This window comes from Portunus trituberculatus, chromosome 25 (assembly GCF_017591435.1).
Source record: "Portunus trituberculatus isolate SZX2019 chromosome 25, ASM1759143v1, whole genome shotgun sequence".
Taxonomy (NCBI): Eukaryota; Metazoa; Arthropoda; class Malacostraca; order Decapoda; family Portunidae; genus Portunus; species Portunus trituberculatus.
Window position 1 is genome coordinate 16445725 of NC_059279.1, and position 13716 is coordinate 16459440.

The window sequence follows — 13716 nt, forward strand, 5'->3', positions numbered from 1 at the left end:
CTACAATCAGGCCAACCTCTCTACCTCCTGCTGCGGCATTTCAACAGACTGTGCCTCCCGTGGCTCTATATCGACTGGTTCCTGCCGCCTTCCTCCAGTGGCCGTTGCAGTGTGTACTATTTAATCCCTTCAGTACTGGGACGCATTTTTACTATGAGTTGGATGTGATTAGACCTTTTTTTTTTTTTGACATTAGGAAGGGTCTATGGAGGTCAGAAGATTAATGGCCAGAATTTTCACCATTTTAATTCCCACATAAATTTCGGAAGCTGTTTAAAATCGCCAAATAGTAACCAGAATGAATATGAGAATGTGTCATGGTACTGAAGGGGTTCATGTCTGCACTGCCCCTGCTGTCACGTCACGGCATGGACTTACTTGTGCAGCTTCACGTGGATGTCTACAGTATTGCGTCGTTTCTGTATCCGCCTCAACATCTCGGCGTCTCCTTGCCCCTCACCCCTTCAATACTGAGATGCATTTTTACCCTGATTTTTGAGTATGATTAGACTGGCTGGGGAGGGAACATTGAGACTGGGGAAGGAAAAAGGAAGCCGGGGAGGTAGTGGGGGATACTGGGGAGGACGTAGGGCTGTTTGGTATGCAGTAGGAATGATGGGGAGGAAACAAGGATGATGGAGAGGAAACAAGGATGATGGAAAGGAAAAAAGATGCTGGGGAGGGAATAAAGATAGTTGGGAGGAAAGAAGGAAGCAGGAGGAGAGAGAAAGGAGGGTTAGGCTATGTATTACTGTCATTACTAGTCCTGCTACCACGAGGCTGAACACTGCAGCTTGTTGTGCGTTGCTTGGTGCGCATTGGGGAAAAAAATGACAACCTTGAAGCATGTCACGTGTTTTATTTATTTATGTATGTTTATTTATTTATTTATTTATTTATTTATTTATTTATTTTAATTTATTTGAATTTATCTGATTTATCTACGTATTTATTTAATTATTTACTCGAGAGAGAGAGAGAGAGAGAGAGAGAGAGAGAGAGAGAGAGAGAGAGATTTTGATAGTGGTTGTAACAGTGATAATAATTCCCTGTGTAATTATGATAATGGCTAGTGATAAAACAATAACATCAATCACAATGAAATATTAATTCCATATTATTATTATTATTATTATTATTATTATTATTATTATTATTATTGTTGTTGTTGTTGTTGTTGTTGTTGTTATTATTCGAAATTAATGTTATACTTTTACAAATGGCTAAGCTGAAGTAAAATTGATCTCTATAAAACCACTACATGTGTGTGTGTGTGTGTGTGTGTGTGTGTGTGTGTGTGTGTGTGTGTGTGTGTGTGTGTGTGTGTGTTTATTTATGACCAAAACCAACCTTGACAATTCTCTCTCTCTCTCTCTCTCTCTCTCTCTCTCTCTCTCTCTCTCTCTCTCTAAACTAAAGCATGTCTCCATTTCCTGTCAAAACTTCGTGTGTGTGTGTGTGTGTGTGTGTGTGTGTGTGTGTGTGTGTGTGTGTTCCTTTGTTTTTATTAATTTGTATCCGTCCTCATAGCTTTTTCATCATCATTATTATTATTATTATTATTATTATTATTATTATTATTATTATTATTATTATTATTATATTGAAGAATGACTGAAAGGGAAAGTTGTTTATTTGAATAGGAGGCAGGGAGGGAGGAGGAGGGAGCAAGGGAAAGGAAGGACGGAAAGGGGAATGAAGGAAGGAAGGAAGGAAAGAAAAAAAGGAAGGAAGAAGGAGAGGGGGATTATAAATAAGCGTTTGGACACACACACACACACACACACACACACACACACACACACACACACACACACACACACACACACACACACACACTCTCTCTCTCTCTGTATTTTATTAGCCAGAATGAAGTTATATTAATGTGAAAATGCCACTTTATATGCAGAGAGAGAGAGAGAGAGAGAGAGAGAGAGAGAGAGAGAGAACCTGTTAATCAAATTTTTCATTTATTCATTGTTATTGTCATTTAATTATGCTATCTACTACTACTACTACTACTACTACTACTACTACTACTACTACTACTACTACTACTACTACTACTACTACTACTACTACTACTACTACTGACAGCTGTGTAAGGGAGAATGGGATGTAATGAAACAGCACTGTATACAAAGCAGTCTGTCTGTATAAGGAGTTAAGCGTTGAGGAGGCTCTGTATAGGCCCGTCAGGAATGTCGTGTCTCTCTCTCTTATGCAATTGCAAGAGATAGACGAAAAGAAAATAGAGTTCATAGAAAACGTAGTAGAATTCCAGAGACTAAAATAAAATGAGAGAAAAAAAATCAGCAGGGAATGAATGAATTTAATCTTTCAAGAAATAATAAAAAAAAGATAAAAATTACTTCATAGAAAACGTAGTATAATTCCAGAGACTAATATAAAATGAGAAAAAAATAAATTAGCACGGAATGAATGAATCTAAACTTCCTAGAAAGAAAATAAGATAAAAAAAAGAGAGAAAATTGACTTCATAGAAAACGTAGTATATTTCCAGACTTGAAAAAACACCAGAGAATGAATGAATCCGAATTTCCAAGAACGAAAATGTTGATTCACGAGATAAAAAAGAAAACCGGCGTAGCTATTTTTATTTTCATCCGGTGACTAAAATATTTCACCGGATGACGGATGAACGTGTCAGTGGATGAGAAAATGAATTGCAACATCATGAAAACCATACGATGATGACATGCCAACACTTCCGGACCCTCGTGACGGCTGCACCAACTCTGTATTCCAATAAGAGAAGTACAGCAATAGTCAGATAGTCACTCATGTTCTGTTTTATTAAGAGTGTTTCATGGGGTCTCTCTCTCTCTCTCTCTCTCTCTCTCTCTCTCTCTCTCGGTATGTGAAGGCAAAAAGGTTTTATTATCATTTATACTTCATATTTATGCATTTAATTACTACTACTACTACTACTACTACTACTACTACTACTACTACTACTACTACTACTACTACTACTACTATTACTACTACAACAACAACAACAACAACAACAACAACAACAACAACAACAACAACAACAACAACAACAACAAGCACTACTACTACTACTACTACTACTACTACTACTACTACTACCTCCTCCTCCTCCTTCAGCTACCACCACCACCACCACCACTACTCAGAATCAGGAAGGTAGAATAGGTAGGACCTTGTCATGGGTATTCTCAAAGGCAGCGTGACGTCAGGCGATGGATGTGACGCAAGAATCAAGCCCCGCCCTTACTTCCTCCCTGCCAGGCGTCTGTGTGTCGCCGGGAGAGGACGCCCTTATGATTGTCCTGATGTGGCGTACTTAGCAAGAGGAGGAGGAGGAGGAGGAGGAGGAGGAGGAGGAAGGTTAGGAGAAAAGCTTTTGTACATTAGAGGTTATTACTTCTTGTATTATCTTCGCTTAGAGAGAGAGAGAGAGAGAGAGAGAGAGAGAGAGAGAGAGAGAGAGATGACCTTGTATTCTCCCCAACTTGTCTTTTCTCTACTACCATCACCTTCACTTCCACTATTATTATCATCACCTCCTCCTCCTCCTCCTCCTCCTCCTCCTCCTCCTCCTCCTCCTCCACGTGTACCTCACATTCCTGCCCTTGCGTGATGTCATTTCCTCTTTGACCCTTGCTGTGATTCATCTTTGACCACGAAAAGTACTTGTAGAAAACGAGAAGAAGAAGAAGAAGAAGAAGAAGAAAATGTGTAAATGGCATGTTTTTCTTTCTTTATTTGTTTGCATTACTCTTGTTTTTTATTTATTTGTTTTGGTTAGAATCTTTTGTTTTGGAAATAAAAGAGCTGGAAATTATGAAATGAAGGAGTGAATGAATGAAAAAGAAAGGAGAGAGGAAGGAAAAAGTAATACTCGTAGTGGACTCTGATGATTGTTGTTGTTATTGTTGTTGTTGTTGTTGTTGTTGTTATTGTTGTTGTTGTTGTTGTTGTTGTTGTTGTTGATAATGACAGTGCTTACGTAACCTTGAGGTGTGAAAAGAAAGTGTTACTATTTTTTCTTCTTTGACATTGTGTGTGTGTGTGTGTGTGTGTGTGTGTGTGTGTGTGTGTGTGTGTGTGTGTGTGTACAGAGAAACACACATTACAACATCCAACAAGGCAAAAAAATAGATTGTACATTATTTAATTTTTTTTATTACATCACATTTGATTTGTATAAACTCTTACAGGCCTCACTATATTTCAAAACACACATAGTAGTACTCGTATATAAAAAGACGATATAAATTAAATATAAACACACACACATACATACATAAACATGCATACGTACAAAACACCACAGTTCTCCATTGAAAGGAGAAAATGGGTATCGTTTTCTGTTAAAGCTACAGAGGGGGGGGAGGGACTGTACAAGAATGAACAGAAGTGAGTGAGCAAGGGTATGTACAATAAAGGGCGCCCCATCCCTTAGCACCGGTCACACTCACAAGGGAAAGGTTACCACAAGTCTTTACTCCTCCACGCCTCGCCGTTACAAGCTACATGTGTCTCGTGGATGGTGGTTGGTTGGGTTAAGTTAGCTTAGGTTAGGTTAAGTTTATATTTATTTTTGGATTGGGTAAAGTTTGGTTTGGTAAGGTTAGATTAAGTTAGGTTGGGTTAGGTTAAGTTTGGCTAGGTTTCTTTGGGATCAAGGAGGGATTGTTGTTAAATAGAGAAAAGAAATTGATTGGTTAGCATAAAAATCACCGGTTTTGACAAATATCTCTCTCTCTCTCTCTCTCTCTCTCTCTCTCTCTCTCTCTCTGCGAAACACTATGTATATTCTTTGTATCTTTTCTCCTCCTATACTTACAAAAATATATATACAAACGTAATGCGTCTCGCCTTCCATAAGAAAACGACGCCAAATCCTGTAATGCTCCGAGCTTTGGTTTACCTTTTAGTGATTCAGGTAATGACAGGGCAGCCACTCACCTGACGGGCTTGTACTTAGCAATACACTATAAAAAGAAAGAAAAAACAAACTTTCTTGTATGATAGACTTTTAGAAGAAGCTACGTGGATGTCTATTCTGTGTGTGTGTGTGTGTGTGTGTGTGTGTGTGTGTGTGTGTGTGTGTGTGTGTGTGAGATAACTGGCCGTACCTTGAATGCAATTTTTCTCGTTACCTTCAATGCCACACACGTAAGAACCCACAGCCGCCGCTATCACACCGCGACTGACCTACAAACTTTGGCTGCAACAGGGACGAATGACTGAGAGAGAGCGGGAGTCACGTGGCGAGTGGGAAGGTATTCATTATTTTACCTCTGCATTTTCCTTCTCTTTTTATCCGCGTTACCAACAAAACAAACACTCGAGGTATGGTTGCAAGACTCGCTGGCAACACTGAGGCCGCAACACAGGAACGCTTGATGATAAGATACGTATTTTTAAACATTTGGCTGATTGTTTGTTTTTTCTAAGGGCGCGGTGACCGTAAGTTGATTTTTAGGGATATTTTTTTAAAAGAATATTCAGAATCCTTTTTAAACACAAACACAAGATGAGAAGACACGTATTTGTAAACATTTGGCTCATTACTACTGGGTTTTCTAAATGATTTTTTTAGAGCATTTTTAAAAGAACATATCGAATCCTTTTAAAATATATACAAATCCCTCTTTAAGACATCAATACCTTCCACAAGACTCGAGATGACACACAAGATCGTTTAAAGAAATACAACTTTTAACCCCTTCAGTACTATGGCGTGTTTTAATCCTCATTCTGCTTACTGTTTGCTGATTTCACACAGCTTCAGAAACTTGTATAGGGATTGAAATAGTAAAGACTGGCCATTAATCATCTGGACTTCATAAACCGTTCCTAATGTCAATAAAAACGTGTAATCTTACCCAAAAATCGTAAAAATGCGTCTCGGTACTGAATGACTTAAAACATCATCCCTAAATCGTACCGTCTCTTTGCGATGTTCGAGAGCAAGAGATGATACTATGACCTTCCAGCCACGCCTTCCCTCGCCTTCCATGCGTGGCGAGGGAGGCGTGGCTGAGTAAGAAAACACAAAATTAGTCACGTGGGAAGTTAGTGGCTACAACAAACATAGCGCTTCAGTGTGGGAGGTGAAGCTGCAGATGTCTCTAGGAAGTTGTTTGTTTACATTGAGGGAATATGAAGATTTGGTGCTGTAAATGTGAAAGACAAATCGTGTCCTGATTCGAGGTTGATGCGTGAGGGAACTTGTATAGAAATGGAGGAGGAGGAGGAGGAAAAAAATGATAAAGGAGGAGGAGAGGAAATGTGTAGATGCGTGAGTGATGAGTACCTGTGATTTCCTCTTCTTTCACTTGTATAGAGAGAGAAAAAAAAGGAGAAAATGCGATATGAATGAATGAATGAATGAATGAAGCGTTCTTGAGAGTCTTTGTCTTCATTTTACACGAGTGGAAATAGAGATGAGGAGAGAATGTAATGAATATAAATGAATGAATAAATGAATGAAGGAAGGAAGGAAGAGTTCTTGTGAGCGTCTATCGTTGCATTACACTTTCACTTCTCTCTCTCTCTCTCTCTTTGGTAATGGCAATGAGGAAATGGAGCGGCCACGTGTCTGTCTCTCCTATTTCTTTGGTCATCACGGAAAAGAAAAAAGAGAACGAACACACACATAAAAAAAAAAAAAACTTCGCGTAGCAGACATCACACTAACCATCGAAAGAAAGAAAAACAATAAAAAAAATAAATAAATAGAATAAATGCGTAAAAAAAAGATAAAAAAAAAACTCTAACACCACAACAATCAATCCTTATCAAAAAAACCCAAAAGAGGAAAAAAAAATAGAAAAAAAAAAGAGATCACGCCCTTTTAAACTTCAGTAGGGCTTTGTTTAAGTGTCTCAGTCTTGTCGATACTCATGGAAGAGGACTGCAGGGGAGCTTATTGGTGCTGTCAGTGAGTGCTTGGTTCAGGTAGGAGGTACTGTCATCGTAACCATCGAGGGGCGGGGCTGTGGGGTTGCCATTCCTGAACTTGGGGCTGCGTGGGTGGAGGTTGCGGAGGCTGCGGCGTCTCTCCCTGCGTTTACGAGCCACCTGAAGAAGGAGCAGAAGGAGGAGGTGGTTAGAGAGGGTTAGAGAGAGGAAGGTTAAATTGTTGGGTTGTTTGATGGAATTGGAGGAGGAGAAGGAGGAGGAGGAGGAGTAATAGGGGGATTGAGAGAGGGTGACAAGATATCTGGCTACTGAAGAAGGGAGAAGAAGAAGAAGAAGAAGAAGAGATGGATAAAGAAATGATGACAAGAAAGATTTTTAGCTACTGAAGAAGGGAGGAGGAGGAGGAGGAGGAGGAGGAGGAGGAGGAGGAGGAGGAGATGGTCATTGGAGAGAAAATGATTACTAGGATATCTAAAGGGAGAGAAATAGAAGGAGCAGGAAGAAGAAGAAGAACAACAAGAAATCAGAAAAAGAAGAAGAAGAACAGGAATAAGAGATGTATAGAACCACCACCACCACCACCACCACCATCACAAAACACCACCAGTACTCACCACGTAGCAGAAGATGGTGGTGATGATGCAGAAGGCGAGGGTGATGGCGAGCTGAGCCAGAGTGAGGCCAATGTTCACCATCAGGAACAGGTTGAAGACATCCTGAAGGGGGCGCAGAAGAAATCAATTAGTACGATTATAAACATAGAAATTTGCGTTTTTGTTTGTATTCTTATCATTTTTAGAGAGAGAGAGAGAGAGAGAGAGAGAGAGAGAGAGAGAGAGAGATTGGATTATTACGATTATAAATATAGACAGTTGCTTTTTTATAATTTTGAATCCTATACCAGAGAGAGAGAGAGAGAGAGAGAGAGAGAGAGAGAGAGAGAGAGAGAGAGAAGAAAAGAATATTACTTTTTCATAATTCTGAATCCTATACCAGAGAGAGAGAGAGAGAGAGAGAGAGAGAGAGAGAGAGAGAGAGAGAGAGAGACAGTGTTTTACCTCACTCAAGGATGTCACGTTGGATAAAATAGAACACTAACAAGAAAACGTATCTAAAAGTCATATCTAGTCTATCATTTTCATCTCCAGTGCTACAAATTTGATATGATTACGTGAGTTAGGTCAACCTCGAAAGAGAGAGAGAGAGAGAGAGAGAGAGAGAGAGAGAGAGAGTGTGTGTGTGTGTGTGTGTGTGTGTGTGTGTGTGTGTGTGTGTGTGTGTGTGTAAGTTATCACCTAACTCGATTTTATAAAGGCAAATGTGTGTTATGTCCGGTGAGTGTGGGAGAGTTGAGGTGAGGCTGTGAGAGAAGGAAAGAGGGTGAAAGGGAGAGAGGGAGAGGGGGAGAGGTAGTGACAGGCCTTGAATGTTTGTGTGTGGAGGAAGGAGGAGGAGGAGGAGGAGGAGGAGAGGAGGAGGAGAGAGAGGTAATAGTAATGACAGTGGTAGTAATTGTAGGACGAGGAGGAGGAGGAGGAGGAGGAGGAGGAGGAGGAGGCAGAGGAGAGGAAGAAAGAAGTAGTAATAGTAGTGGTAATATTAGGAGGAGGAGGAGGAGGAGGAGGAGGAGGAGGAGGAGGAGGAAGAGGAACAATTAGTGGTAGAAAGACGAGAATAAGAATGGGAATGAAGAGAAAAAAAGATAATTGAAGTAAATAACACAAAATAAGTAAAAAAAAAGTACATGTATTTATTTGTATATATGTATGTATGTATGTATGTATGTTCTTATACTACACTTAAAGTAAAAAAAAAAAAAAAAGGGAGGAAGATTAAGAAGACAAGGAGGAGGGAAAAGGAAGAAGTAAGAAGGATGGGAAAGAAGCAGGGATGACAAAGAAGTAAAGAAAGGAAGACAAACGAAGTAGTAGAGATGAGAAAGAGAAGAAAAAGGAAGAAAGCCAAAGATGAGGAAAGTAAAAGAAGATATAAAGATAGTAAAAAGAAGAAAGGGAAGAAAAAAAATAGGAATGATAAAGAAAGTAAAGAAGAGGAAAATGAAGACAAGAATCAGGGAAGAAAGAGAAGTATAAGGATAAGAAAAACAAGAAAGGAAAGAAAAAAAGAAATAGGAATGATAAAGAAGAGGAAAATTAAGAAGACAAGATTAGAAAAGAAAAAAAAAGGGAGTAACTATTTGCTCTCACTTTGTTCTCCTTCGGGATGTTGAGAGGAAAATAAAGGAGAGGAAAATTAACAAGACAAGGATTGGAAAAAAAAAAAAAGTATGTTTGTCCTCACCTTGTTCTCCTTCGGGATGTCGAGAGTGTCCTTGCGCACCATCCACTTGCTGATGTAGTACACGTTGATCCCCATGACGGTGAAGGCCTTGAAGATCCACATCCAGGACAGACACGACAGATGCTGCATGGAGAGACAGGTTAAGTTAGATTAGCTCAGGTGAGGTGAGGTTAGGTTAGGTTAGGTTAGTTTAATCTCTTTAGTACTGGGAGAAAATTTTTACCTTGCGTGGATAAACAGGTGAGGTGAGGTGAAGTCAGGTTAGGTCAGGTTAGGTTAGGTTAGCCCCTTCAGTACTGGGACAAATTTTCACCTTGCGTTGATAGATTACGTTAGATTAGGTTAGGTTAGGTTATCAGTACTGGGACGCATTTTTACCATGAATTTTGGATATGATTAGACACCAGTTTATTTATATTAGGAAGGGTCTCTGGAGGTTGGAAGATTAATAGCCAGACTCCTCACCAGTGTAAATCCTCACATGAGTTTCTAAAGGTGCATAAAATCGCCAAATGGTAAGCAGAATGAATATGAAAACGTGTCACGGTACTGAAAGGGTTAAGAAAAGAGTAGAAGTCATATGTGGTTTAGATGCAATAGAGAGAATAGCAATAAGGTGTAGGTAGAGATAAGTTAGGTTAGGTTAAGGAAGAGAAGCTGTTAGATGTGCTTAAATGCAATAGTTAGGAGAAATAATAGATATAATAAAATAAAAATAAAAATATATATATATAAACCAGACACACAAATATTAGTGAAAGGAAGAAGAAGAAGAAGAAGAAGAAGGAGATGAGAGAGAGACCGTTGAGCTAATTGGCCAGCTACCAAATCACAGCTAACAAGTAACAGGCAGCATTTAATTAGAAGAGTCACGTGTTCTGAATACCTCCAAGCAATGCAAAGGTGGGACAGCCAGGTAACTATTCCTTATATAGCACCTGCCCTCCATCACCTGGCTAAGTGGAGCAAGAGAGAGAGAGAGAGAGAGAGAGAGAGAGAGAGAGAGAGAGAGAGAGAGAGAGAGAGAGAGAGGGAGGGGGTTGAGTCCTTTCTACATGAGCTTGGCCTAATAAGAGATAGAAAAGATTAGGTGGAAGAATAATCAGTCTCGCCTCTGTCTCCTGCAGCGGAACATGAAAGTAAAGGGAATTGTAAAAAGATAAGCAAAGAGAGAGAGAGAGAGAGAGAGAGAGAGAGAGAGAGAGAGAGAGAGAGAGAATACTGGTCTAACTTGATACTTTCTCCCAAAATGATAACTAAATGACCAGAAAGATAAATTAGTGACGAGAGAGAGAGAGAGAGAGAGAGAGAGAGAGAGAGAGAGAGAGAGAGAGAGAGAGAGAGAGAGAGAGAGAGAGAGAGAGAGAGAGAGACAAAAATAGAGACACCCACATACCCATCAACCCTTTAAACCCACCAAAACACCAATAACATCAACAAAACACCACTTAACACCACGACAGACAACACTAATGACAATATTCACAAACCCACAACCTTCCCAGCCTCTCCTTGCCTTGAGATCAGAGTCTAACCTAACCTAACCTAACCCAACCTAACCTAACCTCACCTAACCTCACCTAATGTTACCTAATCCAACCTAATCTAACCTAACCTAACCAAACCGAACTTAACTTTACCTAACCTCACCTAACTCATCCCCACAACCTTTCAACCCCAAATTCTTCCCCTTATTAGATCGGGTTGGCTTAAAACACAAGGGGAAATTAGAACACCATCCCCAGCTCCCCCGTCCACCAGTCCCCAGTCCCTCAGTTCCTCAGTCCTACACCTGCGGCGCCTTGTTACTCCCCCGCTCTACCCCTCCCCCCCCATAACCAAGAGGCCTCCTAGCTCCCTCCCATCCCCCAACGCAATTGTGGGAATGTCTGTTATTATTATATATCTTTTTTTTTCACTTTTTTTATGCTCTGATTTTTTTTTTTTTTTCTGAAGGAGGAAGTGTGAGATGCTGAGGAGGAGGAGGAGGAGGAGGAGGAGGAGGAGGAGGAGGAGGAGGAGGAGGAAAGCCATCATCATTTTTCCTTATGGTCGTTTAGTTTATGTATCAGGATAGCAAGAATGAGAGTAGCGTGTGTGTGTGTGTGTGTGTGTGTGTGTGTGTGTGTGTGTGTGTGTGTGTGTGTGTGTGTGTGTGTGTGTTACAAGAGATACTCAATGTAATGTATATAAAGAGAGGAGGCATCGTATCCACCTTTTATCTACTATTCTTGCTATATACTTAGATCAGGATAAAAAGAGTGAGCGAGTGATTGAGGAAATGTATTCAGGCCAGAAGTAGATGAAAATAAAGAAGCAGGCCACTAAATAACGATAGAAATACAGAAGCAAGTGGTGGAAATACAGTTTTAATGTTTTATTTCGTTTTATTGTATTTTTAGTATTTTTAGTTACTTTTAATTTAATTGTTTTTAATTGCTTTTAGGTTTTTTTTTATAAACGATATGCTTTTTTTTTTTTTTTTTTTTTAACCTATTGTAGTGGCTCCAGATGACCCTTACTGTTGCGGCGCCTAAATTGAAATCCAATCCAATCCAATCCGGTGGAAATACAGAAGCAGGCGAGTAGCAAAGGATGGAAATACAAAAGGAGGCGAGAAGATAACAAAGAAAATGTAGAAATAGACAACTAGATAACGATGGAAATACAGAAGCAGGCGAGAAGATAACAAAGAAAATATACGAATACTCCCAAACAGAAAGGAAGAAAAAAAAATAGAGATAGAATAAGAAAGGAAGGAAGGACAACAAGAATAGAGGTAAAAAAAAAAAGAAAAAGAAAAGAAAAATAGAAAAATTAACAAGAGAACATTTACAACGACAGAAATATACGTGTAACTCACCTTCACCAGCGCAATGATGTAGATGATGGAGAACAGAAGAGTGATACCGCCCTCCCCGAAGCCATAATACGTCCGCCACTCGAACACTGCAGAGAGGAAACACAAAATCAGCGTCATTACAGCAACTTAACTGCGATGACTCAAGTGGAAGTAATGAAGTAACGAACAAGGACACGGTGAAGAGAGCAAGGTAGTGCTGTAGTGAATTAATTAAAGGTAGTGCAGGTGTGGAGGTGAAGACAGGTAATAAAGGTAATGTGAAGGATATATAATTGAGGAAAGTGTGTTATCATGAAGGTAATTAAAGAACAAGGCTGTGGAAATGGTTTAATGGGATTTTCTTTTATACCATGTGGGGTTTTCATGGGAATTTATGGGCTAAAAGGGATGCGTTTTTGGGTACCTCCTATCTGAAAGCCCACCCGCTAGGAGTGAGGAAGCCCAACCTACACTCGGACCGTACACAGTCTGTCTGCTCTAAAATGGCTCCTGGATTTAAAACATGTAGCTTATTGATAACGTAATGGCTTTGATGTGCATAATACTTGTTCTCTGTTGATCAATGCACTTATTACTAGGACAGCTCATGGTTTTCCTCGAGATGTGACAACCATGCATTTCATTCCCCGGGGCACCATTCAGACCCAGACACAGGAGCCATTTTAGAGTAGATAGATTATAGATGGAGATTGATGGATGAAATAGTGCAAAGAAACGTAAATGAAAAATAGTAGTAGTATGAAATAAAAACAAGAAATGAGGTGGAAATTGATGAAAAAGAACATAGAGAAGAGTTAAGTAGAGGTAAAGAAAGATAATGATGAATATGTTGATTTAAAGTAAGAAATTAAGGAGTTAGTACAGTGCTAAGAGAAGAAATAGAGATGACAGGAAAATAATGATGAAAATGTAATGAATTGAGAATGATTAAATGACAAGGACGAGGTAAAGAAATGATGAAAGGAAGTGAGATGACATTATTGATAAGAAAAAAAAGACAAATACACCTCGAAATATGAACAAGAAAAGGAAATTACAATAAAAAAAAACACAAATAGAAAGATAACATGAAATGAGGAAAAGGAAAGAAAAATAAGGAGCAATTAATAATAATAAGAATAAAAAAAAAAAAGATAGATGAAAACCCACATTATTTAATCAATTACTTTTCCTCTTTACTAAAACATTTGTGGGTCAGGGCGAAGGAAACACACACACACACACACACACACACACACACACACACACACACACACACACACACACACACACACACACACACACACACACACACACACACACACACGAAAGACACTTAGACACACACAGACAGACAGACAGACAAACAAAAATCTAGCAAGGCGTTTAGTTCAAGCACACATTTGAGAGAGAGAAAGTTGTAAAGGAACACAAAAAAAGGAATAAAAAAGTCACGTTATGGAGGAAAATAAAGCAACAATCGGAACTTTGAGCAAAACATAAGAAAAATTAACCTAAAGGGAGAGAAATGGCAAGAAAGTGTCCTAAGGTTGAGAGAGAGAGAGAGAGAGAGAGAGAGAGAGAGAGAGAGAGAGAGAGAGAGATTTATGGCCACTCAACAGTCAACAGGGTCAGAGAGAGAGAGAGAG

At 39.4% G+C, this 13716-nt stretch overlaps 1 protein-coding gene and 1 long non-coding RNA gene across 2 annotated transcripts in view; both read right to left on the minus strand.

Annotated features, from left to right (window-relative positions):
* Window positions 1–4156: 4156 nt before the first annotated feature.
* Window positions 4157–13716, minus strand: part of LOC123509008 — a 23577-nt gene continuing 14017 nt past the window's right edge. The window contains exons 4-7 of the mRNA XM_045263148.1: window positions 12089–12174; window positions 9226–9348; window positions 7539–7640; window positions 4157–7083 (exon numbers count right to left, since the gene is read on the minus strand). Coding sequence (XP_045119083.1) covers window positions 6904–7083; window positions 7539–7640; window positions 9226–9348; window positions 12089–12174 — 491 coding nt within the window. The 3' untranslated portion in view covers window positions 4157–6903. The remainder of the gene's footprint in view (window positions 7084–7538; window positions 7641–9225; window positions 9349–12088; window positions 12175–13716) is intronic.
* Window positions 4157–13716, minus strand: part of LOC123509011 — a 19102-nt gene continuing 9542 nt past the window's right edge. Inside the window, exon 2 of the long non-coding RNA XR_006676084.1 lies at window positions 4157–4750. This is a non-coding gene — a long non-coding RNA (uncharacterized LOC123509011). The remainder of the gene's footprint in view (window positions 4751–13716) is intronic.